Source organism: Lactuca sativa, chromosome 6, assembly GCF_002870075.4.
Source record: "Lactuca sativa cultivar Salinas chromosome 6, Lsat_Salinas_v11, whole genome shotgun sequence".
Classification (NCBI taxonomy): Eukaryota; Viridiplantae; Streptophyta; class Magnoliopsida; order Asterales; family Asteraceae; genus Lactuca; species Lactuca sativa.
Genome location: NC_056628.2, coordinates 139,909,655 through 139,934,854, shown reverse-complemented (window position 1 = coordinate 139,934,854; position 25,200 = coordinate 139,909,655). Strand labels below are relative to the sequence as shown.

Below are 25,200 nucleotides of genomic sequence, written 5' to 3'. Positions count from 1 at the left end.
AAGATTCTGATAGAAAAACAAGACCTTTTGGCAGCGGGAAACGAAAAGAAGATTGAAGGAGAATAAATCGTTGTTTTTCATCCTTTTCGAGTCATGTACATTCCCTATGAACAAACGGAGGAGGTGGGTCAGTGTGGGTCATTGGTCAAGGAAAGTGGGGTTCATAAGTGTGTATGTGGCATTAATAATTGAGGTGCCAAAAATGTGACCGGTTTACCCCTTCAAAACTTCCAAAACAACGTCATCGACCCGACAAAAATTAGTTTGTTCCCCTATAAAGCCAAGAAAATTTTTTAGGTACTCAAATGACCAACCCAAAAAAGTTGCTAGGGCATTTGTGTCATTAACCAAAAGAACGCAACACGATGGATATTTATAGTAGCTAAAATACATAGCTAGGTTAAATCCATCTCTAACCCATTAGAATGTTTTAATTTTAATGGGATGGACGGAAATTACAATTTGAAAAACACTAACTGGATGCAATATAACTTAGAAGCAGATGTACTAGCTTCAACTCAATCAAACGGTTTCAAATGCGTTTGAAGAGATGCAACATTAAGAGGTGTTTGAATACTGTAAACACGGCCGGTAATCAATGGAAGTTGACGTTGCCTTGATATGTCAACCCTAAGTTCCAGTTAGCAGGGGCGACATTGTAGGCAGTGATAGTCTGTTTGGTGGTGTATGAAGTTATTCTAAAAGAGAGGGCTTGTCCCTTAAGAGTAGCAAAAGCTTGGTACGACGCACCCCAGTTATGACTCATGCTCATCCAACCTGTCTTCGTCCCTTTCACCCACATCTGTTTGATGTCTCCAGCACCAGCAACATTCATCACATACACCAACAGCCAGTACCCATTGCCTTGAAAAGAGAATCTGATGCCACCTTTCCTAATAGCATTGCATGGTACCCTAAAATACCAAAAAATGTAATTAGCATGCCCATAGAATACATATCAAATTAAATTAATTTGTTCATCTTTGTGCATCAAAAGTTATAAAGTAGAAAAGCTTGATGCTTGCTAGTATGGGAACAGAAATTTACCTGCGGTACATGACAGGGACAATGCCTGCCTTCCACTGAGCAATTTTCATGAACGCAGGCTTGGCCATGTCGAAGTGGGTTCTGGGAGGGTTACACCATCCACCATTGTTTGAATCCTGTGACCAGTTAGGCGGGCAGAGGTTGGTGGCAGTAACGGTGGTGTATCCTTTGTAGCACCATGGAGATTGGACACACCGTATTTGGTAACATTGACCACAGGCATAACCATCGTTAAAGATGGTTGTGCTCAAAGCAGCTGTATCCGTTCCGTATCCATTAGTTATCAAGTTTCCATATCCACAAGCACCACCTGAAATATATATATATATATATATATATATATATATATATATATATATATATATATATATATATATATATATATATATATATATATATATATATATATATATATATATATATATATATATATATATATATCCAAAAATGTTATATTCACTTGAGAGTAATTAAAACGGATATTTGATAGCTAGAAGATACTAGCTTTAAGCCATGATATTTACCCATGGTTTCAGATGCACTCTCATCCCCATAAAATGTCGCATGGGCAAGGGTCCATGGACTCGGTACGTAGCCATGGTAAACAGCTTCGCTAGGTTTCACAAACCAGGAGAAGGCAAGTGTGATGATGTTAAGGATGAAGAAAAACCTCCGTGGATGATGAAGTGAAGCCATGGTGACTTTGAAGTTGTGAACTTTTTTGTACAAGTGCTGCTTGTAGACTTCACTAATTCACGAGCTATTTATAGCACCCAAACACTAACGACATAATGTCCGCAGTGGTTTTGCCCTTTGTGGCCCTCACGAAGGTTGACATAAGTAAGTCAACATTGATTACATTTTCCTTATACTATGCATCAATCCAAGTTCATCCTAACATACATTCATTCCCCAAGTAAAAAAAAAAAAAAAAAAAATCATATAGAAAATTGACTGAACTCAAAGTAAATGATCGATAATATATACTAACATTAGTAACAAGCTAATATGAAAATTTTACATATAGTGACTTTTTAAGATATTGAACGGTTGCTAATAAGAATAAGAAATATTTTTAAGATGTTCATATTGGTACGACAGTATTTTACTTAGCACGAATGAAATCCCACGAAAGTCGATGAGAACGTGCAAGCAGGTTGTATGCTCGTTTGTTTGGATATAATAATAAAAAAAAGTATATCGAGAAATGAAATGTCTAACATTTAGATTATTATACATAAGTTCAGTCTCTAATCTACGAATCATTATGATAACGCTAATCATGGGTTTAAGAATCTCGTTGACTGCATGTTTATTGGTTGAAAGATTTTTGTTCCACGTTTGGTTATCCTTTGTCGCCGACTTTTCGTATATGTGGAATTTATCGCATTATTGAGGCTACGTGATATCGACATCTAATTTTCGTAGAATCAAGTGATAAATGAACTCAAAATTTAGTAAGAATTTAATCTTAATTATTCCAGTCATAGAGATCAAGTTAATTAGTATGCAATTCATCAATAATTTCTACCCCTGAGATTGTGCGCACAGCAAGGATTGGGCGTTCGATTGGGTTTGATATCGATGAGGAAAATGAGATCCTCATTGAAGCTATGGGCGAGACAGGTGCTTGTAATCATACTCGATGAATATAGTTTCTCTAAATATCCGTGGTCTTGGTGAAACTCGATTGGGTGCAATCCCTTCGTCGTCTTCATAAAACCTCTTTTTTTGGTTTACAGGAAACCCATCTAGACGGGTCTCTTAATCGTGAGATGATTAGAGAATGTTGGGGTGATTACAATTTTGAATTTGCGTATGAAAATGCATCTGGTAGATCAAGTGGGCTGGTATCTATCTGGGACACGAATTATTTCACTTCTTCTGAGATCATTAAATCTCGTTCCTTTTTTATTGTTATTGGTATCTGTTCAGCCTACTCCTGCTCGGTGGCCTTTGTGAATGTCTATGGACCCCAATCCCCTTCTGAGAAACGCAAGCTATGGGAGGAGTTGCTTCTCATTAAAAATTCTCGCTCAGCATGCTGGATTGTCTTTGGAGATTTTAATGTGGTGAGAAGACAGGAGGAGCGTATTAATTCCATGTTTCGTCAATCTAGTGCTAATTATTTCAACAAATTCATCGAATTAGCGGGATTTCATGAACCAAAAATGGGGGGTTTTCGATTTACTTATTTTTCAAAAGTCTGGAGCGAAACTTAGCAAACTAGATCGTTTTCTTATTTGTTCTGAGTTCTCCAAGTTGTTCCCTCATGTATCAGTCACGACTCTACCAAGAGATAAATCAGATCATTGTCCCATTCTACTTTCTCAATCCAAAGCAAACTTTGGTCCCCTTCCATTCAAGCTATTCAATTCCTGGCTAACCAGACAAGGGTTCAATGAAGGGGTTAGCAAGGCCTGTCGTGAATTCATCGGTTTTGGTCCCCCCCCCCCCCCCCCCGACTCGAGGCTATTGAATAAGTTGAAAGCAATCAAAAAGGCGATTAGTGAATGGCGATCTTTGGAGTTTTCTAAGGAATCGGCAAAACTTATAAAACTCAAGGAGGCTCGTATGGATATTGATAAAAGGCTTGATTGTGGCTGTTTTAATGATGTCGATTTGGATGAAAGAACCAGAATTTCAGGAAGAATAGAGGAACTTGAAAGGCTCGCAATCATTGATTTGAAGCAAAAATCCCGGATTAAATGGACAATTGACAGGGATGAAAATTCTTGTTTTTTCCATGGATATGTATCCAACCGATTGAGGAGGAATCACATATAAGGCGTTCTAATTAATGGTGAATGGGCGAGTGATTCGGTGGCCATGAAAGCAGAGTCGGCACGATTTTTTGCTGAAAAATTCAGTGAAAGATGGGCAGATAGAACAAAATTTCACAGCAGTAAATTCAAAATGATTTCTGATGCCAGTTGTGGATTTTTGGAGGAGAATTTTTCTTGTGAAGAGATTAAAAATGCTATTTGGAGTTGTGGTAGCGAGAAAGCCCCAGGGCCTGATGGCTTCACATTTAAATTCTTCAAACGCTTTTGGTCGATACAAAAGGATGATATTGTTGGTTGTGTTAGATATTTTGAGGCATTTGGGTCTTTATCAAGGGGCTGCAATTCCTCCTTCATCACATTAGTTGCCAAAACGAAGGACCCTCTTGTTCTTAACGATTATAGACCCATTATCCTCATTGGGTCTATTTATAAGATCATCTCCAAGTTACTTGCCTCCAGATTAAAATCAGTGATCAGTGAATGCATTGATGAGGTCCAAACGGCGTTTGTGGCTAATAGATACATCTTGGAGGGCCCGCTCATAGTCAATGAAATTTGCTCTTGGGGGAAGGCGAAAAAGAAAAAAATACTTATCTTCAAAGCAGACTTTAATAAGGCCTTTGACTCATTAAATTGGGGTTACTTGGATTCTACGATGTCACAAAAGAATTTTGGAAGTAAATGGAGAATGTGGACAAGAGGGTGTTTGGCATCAACAAAGGCGTCGGTGATTGTAAATGGTCGTGTGACATGTGAATTCCCACTTCAAAAAGGTGTTCGTCAAGGAGACCCGCTCTCGCCATTCCTCTTCATCATGGAAATGGAGGATTTAAATATTGCTATGAAAGAAGCTGTGGAAAAGGGCATTTTCAAGGGTCTTTCTATTCCAAACGTTAGGCCTCCAATGTCGCATATATTCTATGCGGATGATGTGATTTTCTTGGGTGAATGGTCAAAGCATAATATTGATAACCTTGGTCGTATCCTTAGATGTTTTTATGTTTCATCAGGGCTTCAAGTGAATTTTAAAAAATCAAAACTTGTTGGCAGTGGTGTGATCGATCGAGAGGTTGAAAGATAGGCAGCCTCGCTAGGGTGTGAACCAGCTTCCCTCCTCTCTACGTATCTTGGGGTTCCGGTTGGGGCTAATATGAACTTAATAAAAATTGGAAGCCAATTGTGGATAAGTTCAAATCAAAATTATCGATGTGGAAAACAAAAAATTTAAGCTTTGGTGGTAGAATAAAGCTTGCTAAAGCCGTCTTGGGTAATCTTCCCAATTATTATTTAACGATCTTCACTGCCCCAACAGGTATACTTGAAATCTTGGAAAGGATTCGGAGGAACTATATTTGGGGGGGGGGGGGGGGGGGGGGAGGTGAGACCCAAAAGATCAATTAGGTGGCATGGGAGAGATTAATAGCACCACATGATGTTGGGGGTCTCGGTATTAGACCCATAAAAGCTCCTAACATTTCTTTATTATCTAAATGGTGGTGGAAGCTCAAAACTGTTGGATTAGTTTCTAAGCTTGTAACTATATTTAGTAAGTACTTGACCCGGTTGTGCATGGTCCTTTTGGGTTGCCTTCACCATAGCAACTTGACAGGGTGATTTATAAAGAGAGAAGAGATATTATTATATTAATATATTATGAGAATAATATATTAAAGGAATAATAATATTATTTGATTAATGTAAGTCATAAATTAATTAGGAATTAATTTGGTGACTTAAAGAGGTTAATTGAATAAAGCGGCATAAACTGTCAAATGTGTGATAGTTGTGTTTTTGGGCTACGTATCCTTATGGATATTAGGGTTGCCGAATTTTAGGGTTAGATATCTTAAAATTCGTTCAAGCCTCATATCTAGAAGGATCTTTGGATTGCTTAGGGCCTAAGTTATTCAATTAGGGTTTAGGATGTAACCCTAGTAGCTCATAGTATAAATAGACCCTATGGGTGAGGGAAATCGGCCACTCTTGTTAGATTGAAACCCTAGAGCCGATTTCCTCACCTCTCCTCTCTCTCTAAATCATCCTCTTGTTAGTTGGTGTTTGTAAGCCATTAGAGGAGTGACAATTGTGACTCTAAGCTCCAAGATCAAGAAGATTCATGCAAGCAACTTAAGGTATTCTTCCAGATCTGATTTCATATGTTATGATTCAATTGTTTACACTAGATCTAGAATTATAAGCCTTGGAAACATTGCATGTTCAATTAGAGAAACCTAGATCCAAGCATTAGGGTTTTCATTTGCACAAAGGAAAGTTCTTATGGCTCGAACCCATTAGTGGTATTAGAGATTTGATTGATTTCTATTTAATTGATGCTTTGGTTGATTGCTTTTCACATAAAAAAATCGTTTTTTGTGCCCCTGTCTGATGAACTCGGCGAGTTTAATTGTGGACTCGGCGAGTAGCTTCAACTCGGCGAGTTCGAGCGTCAGTTAGAGCAGATTTCAGGATTTCTTGTTGTTTTGCTTGAGGATACTTGCCTTAATTGCTTTGGGTCATTAATATCAGAATTTTATCATATATTTGAGTATATCCTTGACCAAACAAAAGATAATTACCATTTGATTGAATGATAATTTCCTTATATGATATTAATTGATTATTTGAGTTAAATTGTTAAATTGTCTTGCAAGTAATATTGACTAGGTTAAATTTAGATAATCATTAAATTAATTAGTTGATTTATATTATTTTATATTTCATCCTTTATCTTTTGAAAAGTTCAAAACTTGTCCTCAAGTTTTGTGATTAAAAGTTTACTTTGAATAATTTAAATTTCAAACCCTAAAATTTTACAAGTTTAAAATTCAACCCTATACTATTATATAATTACAATCTTTATATATATATATATATATATATATATGTATATATATATATATATATATATATATATATATATATATATATGTATGTATAATTTAAATGCTAGCCTTACCGTTAGTAGGCCACATTCACGAAGCCGGTCTATAAGGAGGGTATAAGGTTGCTGCCTATAAAATTGCGCTTAATGGATGTACACTCACACCCACCGCTTGCTTGACTGGTGGAGGGTCGTTAGCCAAACGGGTAGGATAGGGCCATCATCTCCTCATTAATAAGTATAATGAATCTATATAAAGTAACTAAAATGTTTTACAAAATTCCCAATCTTAGTTACTTTAGGCAATGTGAATTGATGCAATCTCATGAAATTACACTTTGTACCCTTGCTAAGAAGTTAGTGGAGCGTGTGTGGTTAACCGGCACACTAATTGGTTCTAAGCAAAGGTGGCAAAGGGTGACTCATTGTTTGTCATAGTTCGATAGAGCGTGTGTGGATAACCGACACATCGAATAGGTGACTGTAACTATGAGGGAACCATGTATATTTGCATGGTTATTCACACCCGCTTTGTGATCCTCGGCATCCCAGTCACAAACTAGAGGGGCATATCGAGATTTAAACATGCCATTGAAAGGTTCAATGAATCTCAAAAGAATCTAGGAGTTTTTAATTTCAATACATTTAAAACTTAATCTCTTTATGTTTTTCATGATGAAGAATTAGTGAATCGTCATTCACTTACCTTCAAATTATTTGCACGTAGATTACGACATCCCTTTTCCAATATGTAAATAATGTTGTTGGATCCTAGCCCTAATTTCTCTTTTTGGGTGTTTAATTAGGGATTCATTTCTAATCAAACTTTATTCTTTTCTATGTCAGATGTCGAACTCAAACAACAACAATGCTTCCGGCTCGTTCTCACTCATGAATTTGTAAGGGAGAGTGATAATCGACGGGTCCAATATCAATGATTGGATCTGCAACATCCAAATGGTCACTCGTTACGAGGACAAAGAGTATGTTCTCGATAAGGAGCTGAAGGAGGTGAACATCAACACTATTACTCCCGAAGAAATCGCTGCCTTTAAGGCCCATGAGCGTGATGCTACGAAAGTCCATTGCATCATGCTAGCGACCATGACTGTTGAACTTCAAAAGTCCTATGAGGACTACTATCCCTATGAGATGCATCAAGACTTGGTGGACCGTTACATTTAAAGTGCGAGGCAAGAGAGGTATGAGATCATCACTTCGATGATCACTGCCAAAATGGGCAGTGGAGCGTCCCTTACCGCTCATCTGCAAAAGATGCAGAGATATGTCGATCGTCTGCTAAAGTTGAATGTTAACTTTGATGAAGACCTGGAAATTGACATTATCCTTCACTCCTTGCCTCCCTGCTACAACCAGTTCCGCATGAACTATCACATGAATAAAGTAGACATCACCTTGAGTAAGCTCCAAGGATTGCTGAAAACTTCTGAGAGCAATCTGAAAGACAAGTCTGTTGCATCAACTCCCACTCCAACCGCTACTCCTGTTTTGGCCATAGGGCAAGGGAGGGGCAAAAAGAGGAAGGCTCCCTCGAAGAGCAACCACAAGGGTAAATCCCAAGATGGTACCTCTTCTAGTGTAACCAAGGTTGGTTATACTAAGCCCAACTCTAACCCGAAGGAGGCAGAGTGCCACCACTGCCACAAAATAGGGCATTGGAAAAGAAGTTGCCCGGAATATCTGCAAGCCATCAAGGATGGGAAGATCAAGCCGTCTTTCGCAGGTATTTACAAAATTAAATCTAATGATTCATCACATGCTAGTTCTTGGGTTCTTGATACAAGATGTGGTTTTCACATATGTTCTGATTTGTAGGGACTAAGAAGAGATGGGGATGTGGAGCATGGAAGAATAAATCTAATCATGGGGAACAGAAGATCATTGCCTGTCACCAAGATTGGAGTGTATTCTTTAGCGCTTAGTAATGGATTAGGTTTAGATTTAAATAATTGTTGCTATTCGCCAGATATGGTAAGAAACATCATTTCATTTCATGGTTTGTTTAGACAAGGATTTAGATATTCGTTTGATAATGAGAAAGGTTCAATTTATGCTTATCTAAATGGTGTTTTATATTTTTAAGCATTGCCTTGTAATGGAATTTATGAAACTGTTATGGTTCTAGATAACCTAGGAAATGATGTGTTGTGTGTGGATTCATCCAATAGTATGGATAAAGCATGCTTGTGGCATTGTCGTCTTGGACATGACCAAGTCACCCTTCACTGGCACTTGTGCGAGGGGTGAGGATTTATTGGATCTCATACATACAGATGTAAGTGGGCCCTTTAGATCCACCACAAGGGATGCAAACCGCTTCTATGTGACTTTCACCGATGACTATAGTAGATATGGGTATATCTATTTAATCAAGCACAAGTCAAAAACCTTTGAAAAGTTCAAAGAGTTTAAACAAGAAGTGGAGAATCAAGTGGGCAGGAAAATGAAGATGCTTCGATCCGATCGGGGAGGAGAGTACCTAAGTCTTGAATTCCATGACTACCTCAAGGAATGCGGAATAGTTTTGCAATTGATGCCACCTAGGGCACCACAATTGAATGGTGTAGCTGAGAGGCATAATCGAACCTTGCTAGACATGATTCATTCCATGATGAGTCGTGCTTCACTATCTATCTCATTCTGGGGGTATGCCTTAGAGACTGCCACCCATATCCTTAACTTAGTTCCTACAAAGAAGGTTGCCAAAACACCTCACGAGATGTGGACAGGGAAAGCTCCCTCGTTGGCACATATCAAGGTTTGGGTTTGCGAGGCTTTCGTAAGGCGAGAGACTCATGAAAAGCTCGAACCTCGTAGTGAGCGGTGTATTTTCATCGGCTACCCGCATAAATCCTTTGGATATCTCTTCTATAGACTGAGTGACAATGTTGTCTTCGTTGTGAGGAGAGGGGTTTTCCGAGAGCGAGAACTCATAAGCCAAGGGGATAGTGGAAGGCAAATCGAACTTGAAGAGATTCAAGAATCGAGCGATGAAGGAACTTCGAACGCTGGCGCTCAACCCGAGGAGGAAACTCCGGTTGAACCAATTGACGAGTCCTTACCTCTTAGACGTTCCGAAATAGTTAGACTTCAACCCTAGTTATATGGTTTTCATATTTCTACAGAAGGGGACACGTATATTAGTGATATTACACTAATAAATTTAGATGAACCTAACAGCTATAAGGAAGCCTTGGCAGGCCCGGAGTCTGCAAAATGGAAAGAGGCGATGGACAGCGAGATTCAGTCCATGTATGACAACCAAGTTTGGAATTTGGTTGACCATGTGCCCGGACGTAAGATGGTTGGGTGCAAGTGGATCTTCAAGAAGAAGACCGACATGGATGGGAAGGTGCACACATATAAGGCACGACTGGTTGCGAAGGGCTTTACTCAAACTCTCGGAGTTGACTATGATGAGACCTTCTCACCAGTTGCTAAAATAAAGTCTATTAGGGTTATGCTGGCCATTGCTGCATTTCATGATTATGAAATATGGCAAATGGATGTCAAAACCGATTTCCTTAATGGGAAGTTGGTTGAGGATGTTTACATGGCTTAGCCAGAGGGTTTTGTCGATACGAAGCATCCCAATAGGGTGTGCAAGCTTGAGAAGTCCATTTATGGACTTAAACAAGCATCTCGCAGATGGAATCTTTGCTTCGATGAGAAAGTCAAAGAGTTTGGGTTTGTACGAAGCGAAGATGAATCATGTGTTTATGTCAAAGCCAGTGGAAGTATAGTTAGCTTCCTCGTATTGTATGTCGATGACATACTGCTCATAGGAAACGACATCCCGGCACTGCAGGAGGTTAACTCCTGGCTCGGGAAGTGCTTCGCTATGAAGGACCTCAGAGAGGCTTCCTATATTCTGGGAGTAAGGATAGTGAGAAACCGAAGTAAGAGACTAATAGGACTTAGTCAGAATACTTACCTGGAGAAAGTACTAAAACGTTTTAGTATGGAAAATTCAAAGAAGGGAGAGTTACCAATCCAAAGCCATGCCAAGTTGAGTAAGACTCAATGCCCGAGTACCAAAGTCGAGATAGCAGAAATGAGCTGAGTACCATACGCTTCCGCAGTTGGCTCGATTATGTATGCTATGACTTGTACTCGCCCTGATGTGGCCTTTGCTTTGAGCATGGTCAGTAGATATCAAGGGAACCCTGGCAGAGCACATTGGACCGCAGTCAAGAACATTCTTAAGTACCTTCGGAGGACCAAGGAATGGTTTCTAGTCCTAGGTGGGAGTGATGACTTAAAGGTGCGGGGGTATGGTGACGCCAGCTTTCAGACTGACAGGGACAACTACCGTTCGCAGTCGGGCTAGGTCTTCACCCTTAATGGAGGAGCAGTGACTTGGAAAAGTTCCAAGCAAGAAATTGTAGATGATTCAACGTGCGAATCATAGTACATTGCAGCGAGTGAGGCGTCAAAAGAGGCGATATGGTTGAAGAACTTCATTGGAGACCTTGGAGTTGTACCTTCCATAAAGGAGCCTATGGAAATTTTCTGTGATAATCAAGGAGCGGTTGCCTTAAGGAACCGAGGGATCATGGTAGATCTCGACATATCGACATAAACTATCACTTTATTCGACATTAGGTAGAAGAAGGACACCTCGTAGTAAAGAGGTTATCGTTAGAGGATAACCCAGCAGATCCGCTTACGAAGGGACTGAGTAGGGTTAAGCACTTGCAGCACGCTAGGAGCATTGGGCTGATGGATGATATTAGTTTAAATTAGATAGTTTAGAAACATGTAATAGATAAATGTAATTGACATTTGATGATTAAATAAATGAGTATTGTTTATAAGTAAAGCTACTGTCTTATGTTAATTGTTTAACTATTGTTTCACTTTGCATGTTTTGACTTCCTGAATAATTGAGTTATTGAGAATAATCGAATTATTCGAACGGTCCACAGTCGTTCATATGTTAGAGGTAGGTATGAATGAAGAGTGTCATGAATAGGTGTGTAGATTGTCTAAAAGGTATTAGAAATAGCAAAAGTTTGCTACAACGTTCATGAGTGATTATGAACAAAATTTGAGCATTGGAACAAACCCGCACTTGCTGGAATCACTTCATGTAATTTATCATGAGTGATCGCAAGACGATAATATCATATGGTCTTAAAACCTAGATATATGGTTTATTGTTTGCTGATTGGTTGTGCATTGATATTGCGAAAACGCATCAGTAACTTGATGTTATAAAACGCATTGTTGTGTATGATTTAATTAGTAAATAGTAAATGCATATAAGTCGAAGTTTATCTGTTCCTTTTATCCTAAGAGGGTAAAAGCGATATCAGGGCCCCTCGATGATTTGATTTGACTTATGTGTCGGGCCCGGTCAGAACTAAATTGATGTGTTCAATTAAATTCCACGTCAAATGAATCTGAGATCGAGAAACCAATTATTGGACAATAAGTATGACAATGTTCCATGTAATTTTCCGCACGATATCTAGAACAGAGGATTATCCGATCCTTAATCTGAAGGACAGGATACTGATAAGATCAGAGTTTGACAGCGTCTTTGAGAGCTACGATTGCTAATCGGATTATGTTTGCATTTATAGTTACTAGACTTATCCAAGTGGGAGACTGTTGGATTAGTGTCTAAGCCTGTAACTATATTTGGTAAGTACTTGACCCCGTTGTGCATTGTCCTTTTGGGTTGCCTTCATGATAGCAACTTGACAGGGTGATTTATAAAGAGAGAAGAGATATTATTATATTAATATATTATGAGAATAATATATTAAAGGAATAATAATATTATTTGATTAATATAAGTCATAAATTAATTAGGAATTAATTTGGTGACTTAAAGAGGTTAATTAAATAAAGGGGCATAAACTGTCAAATGCGTGATAGTTGTGTTTTTGGGCTACGAATCCTTATGGATATTAGGGTTGCCGAATTTTAGGGTTAGATATCTTAAAATTCGTTCAAGCCTCATATCTAGAAGGATCTTTGGATTGCTTAGGGCCTAAGTTATTCAATTAGGGTTAAGGATGTAACCCTAGTAGCTCATAGTGTAAATAGACCCTATGGGTGCGGGAAATTAGCCACTCTTGTTAGATTGAAACCCTAGAGCCGATTTCCTCACCTCTCCTCTCTCTCCAAATCATCCTCTTGCTAGTTGGTGTTTGTAAGCCATTAGAGGAATGACAATTGTGACTCTAAGCTCCAAGATCAAGAAGATTCAAGCAAGCAACTTAAGGTATTCTTCCAGATCTGATTTCATATGTTATGATTCAATTGTTTACACTAGATCTAGAATTATAAGCCTTGGAAACATTGCATGTTCAATTAGAGAAACCTAGATCCAAGCATTAGGGTTTGCATGTGCACATAGGAAAGTTCTTATGGCTCAAACCCATCAAAAATGTCTCCTAATTCATTATGGTCTTGCATTATAAACGTTATTCACTACAGGGGGAGTCCGAATGATAATATTGTTGCTTCAAAAAATATCCCTGGAGTTTGGAATAATATTGTTAGATGCAAAAATGAACTTAGAAAAGTAAACATTCTAGTTCATGATGTTATTAGAACATCACTAACCGGCGATACTTGGGAATCGGATTTTTGCAAGGAGAACTACTATGTAGCTATGATAAGAACGAGAATAGACAGATCCCCACACCTAATATTTGACGGTGAATTTCCATGGTTTAAGTGGGTGCCACTGAAAGTTCTATGTTTCGCTTGGCGAGCTAGATTGGGTCGAATCCCAACTTTGTTGGCCCTTAGCCGCAGGAATGTTAAGGTAGACTCCCAATGGTGCAGTGCATGTATCTCGAGGTTTGAAACTTCCGACCATCTCCTAGTGGACTGCCCGTTTGTGGATCATGTGTGGAGGAGTCTGGCAATGTGTTGCGGCATTGGGAAGATAATCGCCAACTCGGTTAGAGGAATTATTGATGAGGGTGTCAGACTGAAGATGGGTTCCAATTGCAACAAGAGGGACCTGTTCTCGATCCTCTATGGTGCTCTGTGGGCTATTTGGCGTGCCAGGAATAATAGAATCTTCGAGGCGGTATTGCTGATCCGATTAAGGTTGTCGATTCGATTATGTCTATGACATTTCTGTGGCTTAAACATAGATATGGCAGGTGTAATATTAATTGGGGTGATTGGATTAGATCTCCGTTAAACTGTTTGTAATTGAACTCTGTCTTTTGTTTTTTTTTCTCCTTCCTCTAACACCTTGCTAGGGTTGATGTTTTTTATAATATACATTGCCGGTTCCAAAAAAAATCTCATCTTCATAAGTTTTTCCGTCAACATGGAGTAGCTACACGCTACTATAAATCGGAGTTTTTCTGACCGCCATTTAGTTCTTATTCCACGTGTTTCCGAGGAAAAAGTGCATCGTAAAATACCGATAAAAAGCATTTGTCAGGTTTCACCATTTATACCGACATACTTACGAAATTTCAATCACAAATCCATTTGGTAAAATAATAATAGTTACACAAATTGGTAAATGTTTTTAAAAAGAATCCATAATTTTTTTCATACATATATATATATATATATATATATATATATATATATATATATATATATATATATATATATATATATATATATATATATATACTAGTTTATAAAACGTGGTAACCATGGTTACAAAATTAATTAAACTTTCATAATAAGAAATCAAAATTATTAAAAAATTATTGTAAATAAATTATTAATTAAAATATATTTTTTTAATTTTATAAAATTATAATCTTATTTTAAATAAATACGTGAAATTATATCATCTTATACTTTGTATTAATTTTATTTTAATTTTAATTTTTAATATTATTAATTTAATGTAATTAGAGTGTGAAATTTAAAATAGAAAATTAATAGGTTGACAAACGACATGCATTACTTAGGAGACCTAATAAGATTACACATCGCAAAAAAAGAATAAAATATACATTAATTGAGAGACTTAATATGATGACACATATCAAAAAGAGATTAAAGTTATTCTTTTATTAGAATAGGTATATATATATATATATATATATATATATATATATATATATATATATATATATATCAGTGTTGCAAAAATCGGTTCGTAGGCCAATTAATCGTTTGGCGGTCTGCAACCGATTACGATTAGGATACTTGGCGGAAATTGGTCTATATAGGTCAAACTCGGGCTACGCGGTAATCAGCACTCCCCGGCGGTCTTTGGCGCTCCTTGGATGGAAATATTTTAAAATTTCAAATTCTCAAATATTAGACCAAAATTTAAAAAAATTTAAATTTTTATATTTTGAAATATTATACAAATATTTCAAAATTTCAAAATGTTAAATTTTCAAATAATAATTTTCTTAAGGTATATTAAGTTTTAAAATAGTTTTATTAGTAATTCACTTGTCTGACGAGGAAGGACGTGGATTTCTGATGGGGCTCTGAGCAGCAGGTGACATTTAAGACTTTGAGACAGAAATTATGAGACACCCTAGTGTTGACCCTCCGCAATGGTGTTGAGGATTTTTTGGTGTTTTGTAATGCATTCATCACGGGTTTGGACGCAGTATTTATGCAGCGTGGGAGAGTTATTGTTTATGCTTCTCGGCAGCTAAAGCCACATGAGGTCCGTTATCTAACTCATGATTCATATTTGGGGAAGTAGTGTTTGTTCTCTAGATGTGGCGGCACTACTTGTATGAGGTTTGGTGTACTATGTACACAGATCACAAGAGTTTGAGGTATCTTATGAACCAGTCGAGCCTGAATATGAGACAACATAGGTGGCTTGATGTGGTCAAGGATTATAACTACGAGATTTTGTATCACCCCGGGAAAGTGAATATAGTCATTGACGCTTTGAGCCGTAAGACGGCGAGTTCTGCTATTTGGATTCTATGTATAAGGATAGTGATCGGCTTTATGCTTCTTGAGAGGATTAAGGAGTCTCATGTCGAGGCACTTAAAAGGAAAATCAGAAACGGGAGAGACTCAGGGGTGAGATTGACAGGTTTGCTACTGACATTCGTGGTGTATGACCTAGTATGGACGGGTTTGGGTGCCAAATTTTGGTGGGGTTAGAAAGGTTGTATTGGACGAAGTTTTCGATACACCTTCGAGCCACAAAGATGTATTGGTATTTGAGGCTTAGTTATTAGTGGCAATGCATGAAGGGAGAGATAGCTTGGTATGCCGAGAGGTGCTTGACATGTCGGATGGTCAAGGCCGAGCACCGGAGGCCGCATGATATGTTGCAGCCATTGGAGGTTCCCATGTGGAAATGGGAACATATTACTATGGATTTCATCACTAAGTTGCCTTGGAAGGCTAAGAGGCATGATGCAATTTGGGTGATAGTGCATCGGTTGAGCAAGAGTGCCCACTTCTTAGCATTTGCAAGTGCTCATCGGCTAAGAAATTGGACGACATGTATGTTTGCGAGATCATTATTGGGCATGGTATTCCAGTCTTCATTGTATCGGATCGATATGTTTGGTTCACATCTTATTTCTAGCAAAAATTCCACAAGGAACTGGGTACGAGGTTGCATCTCAACACCGCTTACCATCCGCAGACAGATGGTCAGAGTGACCAGACCATTTAGACACTTGATGTAACAACCTGTTTATTTATTTAATAAATAAATTAATTAATGAACGAATAGAAGCCCTAAATAAATAATTATATAGCAAGGTGTTGGTCTCAAGGAGCTATTGGTCACAATTTTAGAAGTTGGGGATTAAAAGTGTAAGTTCCGGAGTTAGTTTATAATTATTTATGAAGAAAGGGGCTCCATGGTAATTATTTGGATTTAATTTAAAAGGAAATGAGGTTGACGGGCTGATTATGTCATAATTAAGACATTAGGGGCTGTTTGGTAAATTTTGTACCTAAGGTGTAAAGAATTTTAATGTTAAGGGTTTAAATGTTAATTATCGAATTTAATTTGAAGAAGATTTCCATAGCTAGGGTAGAAAGGGTAAATATTGGATTACTTTCGCAATTATTTGTGGTAAGGAGGGACTGGTTGTGACAAATTTGTTGGAAGTTTGGGTGGGATACGGGACTTAAACCCGATGCATTCTTTCCCTCCCATATTTGGACGAGCAAACCCTAAATCTAAAAACATCACACAGCCGTCGCCCTCACTTCAACGACCTCCACCGCCGCTAGCCCTTTTGGTTGTTGTCACCGTTGTGTGTCGCAGCTGCCATCTCCTCCGTCGGAAGCAAGTCGACGACATAGGAGTCGGGTGTGCCTCTTGCCTTCTTCCCGTCACCTTTCTTCTCCTTCTTTCGTTCTGTCGCTGTTGTTATTCACACCCGGAGTTACGACCTCTCCTTCTCCATTTTTTTGGTGATACATCTCAACCACGACCGCCGCCGCCGCAACTCCGAGCGACTGCCTTTTGTGTTCCAGATGTCGCCTGCCACCTGAAGTGACTAAGGTAATAGCGTTCTTCGCGATGAACTCGTGTGGTGTGGGTTACTACTTAGCTATGAAGTGAAGATGGATGCTCGTTTGGCCAGCAAACCCGAGAAAACCCACCATGGCTGCCAACCATGGTGGCTACCGCTGCTATTTTCTTTTCCGCCACCCTTAACCACCATGTATGTGTGGCTCAGTGTGTGAGTAAACCCTTGGATCAATGTGTTTTTAAATTTGGTTGCTTAGTATTTGGCCGGAAATCGCAAGAGCTGCCACTGCTACCACCGTGAGGTGGTAGCTGCCACCTTTTACCACCACCGGCCACCATAGGGTGGTTGTGTGTGTGTGTTTATTTCCGTTTAGTGCGTTTATTTCTTGGGTTGTAATTGTAAATTGGAAATGAAATAATAAAAGAAACTGGAAACCACCACCTTAGGGTGGTGGCTGCCGCCATGTCGGGTGGCGGTGTGCTTGTCTTGTGAGTTGACTCGATTAGGGATGCTTGAAACCCTAATGGGCCTTGTTAGCCTAATGGGCCCAATGAAGACAAATGGGCTTAGTGAAAATCTAAATGAGTCTAATGGACTCTAATTGACCCAATAAAACCCTAATAGACTTGATGACATTCTAGTGGGCTTGATAAGCCAAATAAAGCCCTAAATAACCTAAAAGTCCAAAAAAATTAATAAATGGGATGGTATTTGGGTTGGAAAACCTAATTAGGGTTTGGAAAACCCTAATGCAATCAAAACCCTAATTTTGGGAAAGTAATCGGGACACACAGGAATTATTTAATAACTGGGATATTAAATAATAATCATTGGCAAAAATTAATCTAAGCAATATTGGACTTAATGGATTAAGTCCTTAGTGGATGAAGCCCTTAATGGGTTAAGTAGGAAACTTAACCCTCACCGTCATTTTATAAGAAACCCTAATTTTACTTGGGTTTATTGTTGGGCCTTTCTATTGGGCCTTGATGATTGGGTTATTAATGGGCCATCCAAGATCAAGAAAATTAGACTAGAATAATTTAATGGGCCTAGGGTAAGGCCCGTGTAAGGGGCTTGGGCCCAATTTGGAAAATTGGACCATAGATGGGCCATAATTTGGGCCTTCATGATTATGAGGTATTGGGCCATTAGAATACCAAATGTTGGACTGGACTTTTTGGTTGGGCCTCAGAATAAGACCATGTATAGGCTTGGGCCCAATTTGGAAAATGGGGCCATATGTTGGGCCTTGATTCCTAGTTGGACTTTGGGCCTATGGATTGGGCCTTGGGCTTGAGTAATGCCTACCTTAGGGTAATGTAGTAATTATCCAAGTATGAATTTATGGATATGTGTTGTGACCCAATTATTAATTGGGTGTTATTTTGGTGTTGACAGTTCGGGAATCTGTTATCCAGCAGCTGGGGTTGAAGTCTGTGGGACTTCAGCAGTGTGGGATTGTGTCTACGGGACTTCAACAGTGTGAGGTGAGTTACCTTCCAGTAGCGGTGGGTCTACGGACACAATCCTGGCCCACCAGTAGGAGTTGTATGTTAGATGATTGTCTTTGTGATATCATCTAGGTTTGCTACTACCTGATATGTTATATGTTGGCATGATATGTTATATGTGATAGTAGTAGAGTACGGTTGTTAGGACCGAAGGGTAAGTCAGGCACCCCAGATATGTCTGACAGTATGTGATGATATGTTTATATGTTGGCATGATATGTTATATGTGATAGTGGTAGTAGGAGGGGAATAGTCCCCAAGTTCGGTTGTTAGGACCGAAGGGTAGTTCGGACACCCCAGATATGTCTGATAGTATGTTTATGTTATGATATATGTGATAGTAGCAATAGGGGGTGGAATAGTCCCCAAGGATCAATTGTTAGGACCGACGGGTAGGTTAACACCCAAGAATGGCTTGACATGGGTAGGTCAGTACCCCAGAATGGCTTGACATGGGTAGGTCAGCACCCCAAAATGGCTTGACGCGGGTAGGTCGGCACCCCAGAATGGTCGTACCGGGTAGGTCGGGCACCCAAGAATTCCCCGGCAGTATGTATGTTATGTGATTGTGTGGTATGTGGTATGATGGGGAAACTTACTAAGCTTTGTGCTTACGGTTTTCACTTTTTGGTTTCAGGTTCCCTTTTCTAAAGGAAAGGAGCCGGATCGATCGCAATGCATCACACTATGGTTTTCCGCACAGGAGATCTTTGGGATGACACTCTGATATTGTTTTATGATAACATGTTTTGATTATTTCTACTTTGGTTTTGACATGACATGATATTATGGGTGTTTTCTTAAACTGTTGGTTATACAATAATGTATTTAAAAATTAAAATTTTGGCCTGTATTTTTGGGATGTTACAAGTTGGTATCAGAGTCTTGGTTGGAGGGATTCGGGCACACTCTCGGGTGTGTCTGAACTCAAACTAAGGACTTGGTATGAAAATTTTCAATAGTAAAATCATTTTATAAAAGATGTTTGAAAAGAGAAAAGATATTTGAAAAGAACAAGGTGTGTGATGTGTGCAATCAGTCGACCTCAAGTAAGTCTTCCCCAAGATATCCATACATGTTATGAGATGTTATTATATGATATGCTTATGAGAACTGCATGCTAGATTAGGGCTAAGGATCTAGGAGGATGCCTTATATGCCTATTATATGTGCTTGTAGACTTGCATGCTAGTACTGATCAGTCTGTGATAGGATAGCCTGTTTAGGTTATGCCTAATTGTATGAGCCTTTGAATTGCATGTACATATTCCTGATTAGAGGGTAAAATGATTTGATTGGAATATGATGGTTAGATTTTCCATTGTCTGAATGCTGCTTGCTTTGTGCTTTGTGGGACTCTTAGTAATGTGAGCTAACTATTAAGTGAATATGCTAAGTCACATAGGACACATGCCGGATAATCTCAGAGTGAGAGACTTGACCCTATTGTGCAGCTCTTGTCTGAGTCCAACCGTTCTAGGGATGGGTCTTTTACTCGAAGGATTATCTTATCTCTGTTGCATGTGGCTATATTCACGTGGTAGCTAGTTGACATTACTGGGAATCTCTCAGCAGTTAAGGACTGGGTGAGTTCGGGAACCTAGCGAAGCCTAGGATATGTTCAGTGGGTTAGTAGTGAGGCACAGTGAGACTTGGTAATGCCAGTTTGAGGAAGTTAATTGGAGGATTCGGGAGGATTGTTGAGGAAGTATGGATAGGTGTGGAAGGTAGTATTGGACCCGTACTATTGAAAGCACAGGATCCATACTCGAATCAGTGAGAGTCTTGGAGAATCTGAGAAGCTTCGGGGAAGAGTTAGTAACCCGGTTTGGGGATGGAGGATGTTCCAGTGTTGCAGCTTGGCCATTGGCAAGTGAGCTAGCGAGCGTGACAGGGTGTCAGACCCTGAAGGATATGATTTCCAAGAAGTTGCAAATGCGAGATCGATTTGGAGCATCGTGGAATGAGAGGGTTGTGCCAGGTGCGTATAGTACAGGGTCCCAGGAAGAGACCCATGACTTCTGATCATCGAGTGAAAGGCCAGCAAGGCCTGAGTCAGTGCAGCAAGTACATGACAGTGCACAACGGAGTTTGTCGCTCTGAAGGTTTAGACTACTACAGGGTAGCGGGGTTGATCATGTCAACAGAAGGTGATTAGTATTCCTTCAGATGTTGCGGGTATGTCATCTTCTATTGCTACTAGATGGATGTTGGGGATACGTATCGCGTTGGAGTTATGAGTGAGTTTGTATAAGATAGATCTCAGGTCGGTTTCCTGCAGTGTTTGGGTTATCAAGGATCGTATATGCCATCCTGCATGCCGAAAAGTCCTTGATGAACCTATAGAGGGATGCATCTTGCGGAGCGGGTTCCGCATGTACCGTTATCATTCCGAATCTTTGTCGAGATCTGTGCAGGAGTATTGTTTGGAAGATCCTTAGTGAGGGTTAGAGTGATAGTTCTCCAGTGAAGTCCATGTTCAGCGGTTCTATCATTGTTCAGGTATGGTCGGTAATTGTCTATGGATGAACTTTGGAGTTCAAGGCACTACCATTGCTAGGACGGAGCTAGTGACATGAAAGGGTAGTATCAGTCGCGGGTGTTAGATGTATAAGTGGTTGGTTATCGCATGTTCAATAGAATTGTATTTTCGCATGGGCTGTGTTCGGTTAGAGTTCAGTGATACTACAAGATTGGAAATGAGAACGAGGATTCATCAGCCAGAGTGAAGATTGAGACCTTCAATTGAGAGCATGGGATATGGATTGAGGCGTTAGACTGGACCAAATTTTAAGAGTACTCATCAAGATTTCTGAGGATGGGCGATCTTAAGGATTAACCGGTGCTTAATCGCTAGCATTGGTAAGCACATGTTGTCATCGGTAGGATACTAGAAGGTGAGAAGGATTAGGAATCCTTCAATTCTCGCGTTCAGTGCAGACTTAGTCGAATCTAAGTGGGGCAGAGACTTTTTATAAAGTTCTCCAAATGTGAGTTCTGGTTGCGCGTGGTACAATCTCTTGCGCACCTTGTCAACCAGAAGGGTATTCTAGTTGATCCGGCCAAGATAGAGGTCATGATGTAGTGGGAGATTCCGAGGTCTCCATCTGAGATTCAGAGTTTCCTGGGTCTAGCAGGTTACTACCGAAGATTTACATGGGAATTCTCCGAGATTGCGGGTCCTTTGACCCGACTGACCAAGAAATCGGTGGCCTTTGGTTGGGGGCCTGGGCAGCAGGCAGCCTTAGAGACTTTCATACAGCGGTTGTGCGAGGCACCGTTTCTCACCCTGCCATAGGGTGTAGATGATTTCATGGTTTACGGTGATGCTTTGATCACGAGCATGGGTACGGTACTGATACAATGAGGTCACATGATAGCAGGTTTCGAGAACCAGGTTAGGGATTCCAATTAGAACTCAAGTTCAGTTGTATGTTAGGTCAAGTGCGTGTTCAACCCAGTATGGAAAGTGTTGTAAGACTACGGGGGTTGCCGTAGCATTCACTAACAGTCAGTTAGCGTGGTAGGTTTTGTAAGCTTGCGGGTGCAGCCGTAGCATTCACCAGGTTGGTAGATACTGTGAGGAGTGTTGTAAGTCTGCGGGTGTAGCCATAGCATTCACTAGCAGCAAATAGTGTGAGAAGTGTTGTAAGACTATGGGGGTAGCTGTAGCATTTACTAGCAGCCAGTTAGTATGGAAAGTATTGTAAGACTATGGGGTAGCCGTAGCATTCACTAGCAGTCAATTAGTATGGAAAGTGTTGTAAGACTACGGGGGTAGCCGTAGTATTCACTAGCGGTCAGTTAGCATGGAAAGTGTTGTAAGATTGCAGGGGTAGCCGTAGCATTCACTAGTGATCATATAGTGTTAGCGTGTTGTAAGTCTGCGGGTGTAGCCGTAGCATTCACAAGCTTAGCAGATAGTGTTTGAGTGATGTAAGTGAGTGATTGTAGCCGCAGCCTTCATTTGGATGACAGATAGCATGAGCGCGTTGTTAGGATGCAGAATGAACAGTAGTACACACATGTTCGGGTGCAACATTGAGGATATGGAAATCCACGGATTGGATTTCGGATTTACCCAGCAGGATTAGATCAGTTTGAGCCAGTGATACGATTGTAGGAGTGCCACTACAGTTATGGGATCATGGATATCAATGGACTGCTTAAGGACGTGTGACATATGGCTACCATTGGTCAGGTAGCAATCACTTTTAGTCTTGGATTTGATGATGATAGGATTCACCGCATGGACCCGATCAGTTAGATCAGAAAGTAGTAGAGTCACAGTGGCATGATAACTAGTGGCAACTAGTTCCAGGGAAGGATTTCGTTCAGAAGTCGTGTGAGGTGACTAAGTAGGGAGTCCTTTGGCTCCGCAGCCTGGTGGAAACCCAGTATTTCAGAGGATTGGCAAGCGAATTGAGACCCACGAGGTCTCGATAGCTTTTGGTAAGCAGCTATGTAGTAGCGTATACTGCTTCAAGCAATTCAGTGTTCGGGCAGTTTCAACGTTTGGGCAGTGATAGTGTGTATGTTTTAGTTGCATATGCGCACAGAATAGTTGGTTTATTGGGGAGTGAAAAGTCACCCAGAGCGGGATTAGCTGAGCCTTAGCCGAGAATATGTGATCTGCAGAGGTAATTGGGTTTGTGACCCAGGTTTATGGTGGAACCACATGTTATCAGAAGTTAAGTAGTTAGTTGAGGGATGAACAGACTAGATTCATCAATAATGATGCAGTACGAGTGGTCTATCGGGGATCAGACCATCTCAAGACAGCAGATTTTAGATGGAGTCAATGTGAATTTGTTGCGATGAATTCGTTCACCTGTGGATTTTAGGGCGTTTGTGAACATTGATCACGGTTACCCTAGGATGGGCTAGGGTGTGCCCAGAATGATGACCATGTCGCTAGAAGTTGGTGGGGTGTGTAAAGAATGGTAAAGAATCATTTTGAGGACGAAATCTAATTTAAGTGGGGGACAGTTGTAATAACCTGTTTATTTATTTAATAAATAAATTAATTAATGAACGAATAGAATCCCTAAAATAAATAATTATATAGCAAGGTGTTGGTCTCGAGTAGCTATTAGTCACAATTTTAGAAGTCGGGGATTAAAAGTGTAAGTTCCAGACTTAGTTTATAATTATTTATGAAGAAAGGGTCTCCGTGGTAATTATTTGGATTTAATTTAAAAGGAAATGAGGTCGACGGGCTGATTATGTCATAATTAAGATATTAGGGTATGTTTGGTAAATTTTGTACCTAAGGTGTAAAGGATTTTAATGTTGAGGGTTTAAATGTTAATTATCGGATTTAATTTGAAGAAGATTTCCATAGCCAGGGTAGAAAGGGTAAATATTGGATTACTTTCGAAATTATTTATGGTAAGGAGGGACTGGTTGTGACAAATTTGTTGGAAGTTTGGGTGGGATACGGGACTTAAACCCGGTGCATTCTTTCCCTCCCATATTTGGACGAGCAAACCCTAAATCTAAAAACATCACACAGCCGCCGCCCTCACTTCAACGACCTCCACCGCCACTAGCCCTTTTGGTTGTTGTCACCGTTGTGCGTCGCAGCTGCCATTTCCTCTGGCGGAAGCAAGTCGACGACATAGGAGTCAGGTGTGCCTCTTGCCTTATTCCCATCACCTTTCTTCTCCTTCTTTCGTTCTGTCGCTTCTTTTACTCGCACTCGGAGTTACGACCTCTCCTTCTCCATTTTTTGGTGATACATCTCAACCACGACCGCCGCCGCCGCAGCTCCGAGCGGCTGCCTTTTGTGCTCCAGATGTCGCCTACCACCTGAAATGGATAAGGTGGGTGCGTTCTTCGCGATGAAATCGTGTGGTGTGGGTTACTACTTAGCTATGAAGTGAAGATCGATGCTCGTTTGGCCAGCAAACCCGAGAAAACCCACCATGGCTGCCAACCATGGTGGCTACCCCCGCTATTTTCTTTTCTGCCACCCTTAACCACCGTGTATGGGTAGCTGGGTGTGTGAGTAAACCCTTGCATCAGTGTGTTTTTGAATTTGGTTGCTTAGTATTTGGTCGAAAATCGCAAGAGCTGCCACTGCCACCACCGTAAAGTGGTGGTTGCCACCTTTTACCACCACCGGCCACCATAGAGTGGTTGTGTGTGTGTGTTTATTTCCGTTTAGTGTGTTTATTTCTTGGGTTGTAATTGTAATTGGAAATGAAATAATAAAAGAAATTGGAAACCACCACCTTAGGGTGGTGGCTGCCGCCACCGGCCGCCGTGTCGGGCGGCGATGTGCTTGTCTTGTGAGTTGACTCGATTGGGGATGCTTGAAACCCTAATGGGCCCAATAAAGCCAAATGGGCTTAGTGAAAACCCTAATGAGTCTAATGGACTCTAATTGACCCAATAAAACCCTAATGGGCTTGATGACATTCTAGTGGGCTTGATAGACCCAATAAAGCCCTAAATAACCTAAAAGTCCAACAAATTAATAAATGGGCTGGTATTTGGGTTGGAAAACCTTAATGCAATCAAAACCCTAA

The 25,200-nt window shown here is 40.0% G+C and overlaps 2 protein-coding genes across 2 annotated transcripts; one reads left to right on the top strand and one right to left on the bottom strand.

The window, feature by feature from the left end:
• Window positions 1-313: 313 nt before the first annotated feature.
• LOC111902499 (expansin-A7) lies at window positions 314-1,975 on the bottom strand. Its single transcript, XM_023898325.3, has 3 exons — window positions 1,572-1,975; window positions 1,048-1,357; window positions 314-914 (listed from the first exon to the last, which is right to left on the bottom strand). The coding sequence occupies exons 1-3, from the start codon at window positions 1,741-1,743 to the stop codon at window positions 596-598; spliced, it is 801 nt and encodes a 266-aa protein (XP_023754093.1). The 5' UTR covers window positions 1,744-1,975; the 3' UTR covers window positions 314-595.
• Window positions 1,976-2,631: 656 nt separating this feature from the next.
• On the top strand, window positions 2,632-3,834 carry LOC128126882 (uncharacterized). Its single transcript, XM_052765038.1, has 4 exons — window positions 2,632-2,673; window positions 2,790-2,880; window positions 2,983-3,225; window positions 3,329-3,834. The coding sequence occupies exons 1-4, from the start codon at window positions 2,632-2,634 to the stop codon at window positions 3,832-3,834; spliced, it is 882 nt and encodes a 293-aa protein (XP_052620998.1).
• The last annotated feature ends 21,366 nt before the right edge of the window (window positions 3,835-25,200 follow it).

Coding starts and splice junctions, on each gene's coding strand:
- LOC111902499 (XM_023898325.3), bottom strand. CDS start 1,743: ATGGCTTCACTTCATCATCCACGGAGGTTTTTCTTCATCCTTAACATC. Junction 1,358..1,571: donor GAGTGCATCTGAAACCATGG/GTAAATATCATG, acceptor TATATATTTCAG/GTGGTGCTTGTGGATATGGA. Junction 915..1,047: donor GTCCCTGTCATGTACCGCAG/GTAAATTTCTGT, acceptor TTGGTATTTTAG/GGTACCATGCAATGCTATTA.
- LOC128126882 (XM_052765038.1), top strand. CDS start 2,632: ATGAGGAAAATGAGATCCTCATTGAAGCTATGGGCGAGACAG. Junction 2,881..2,982: donor TGCGTATGAAAATGCATCTG/GTAGATCAAGTG, acceptor GTATCTGTTCAG/CCTACTCCTGCTCGGTGGCC. Junction 3,226..3,328: donor TCATGAACCAAAAATGGGGG/GTTTTCGATTTA, acceptor CTCATGTATCAG/TCACGACTCTACCAAGAGAT.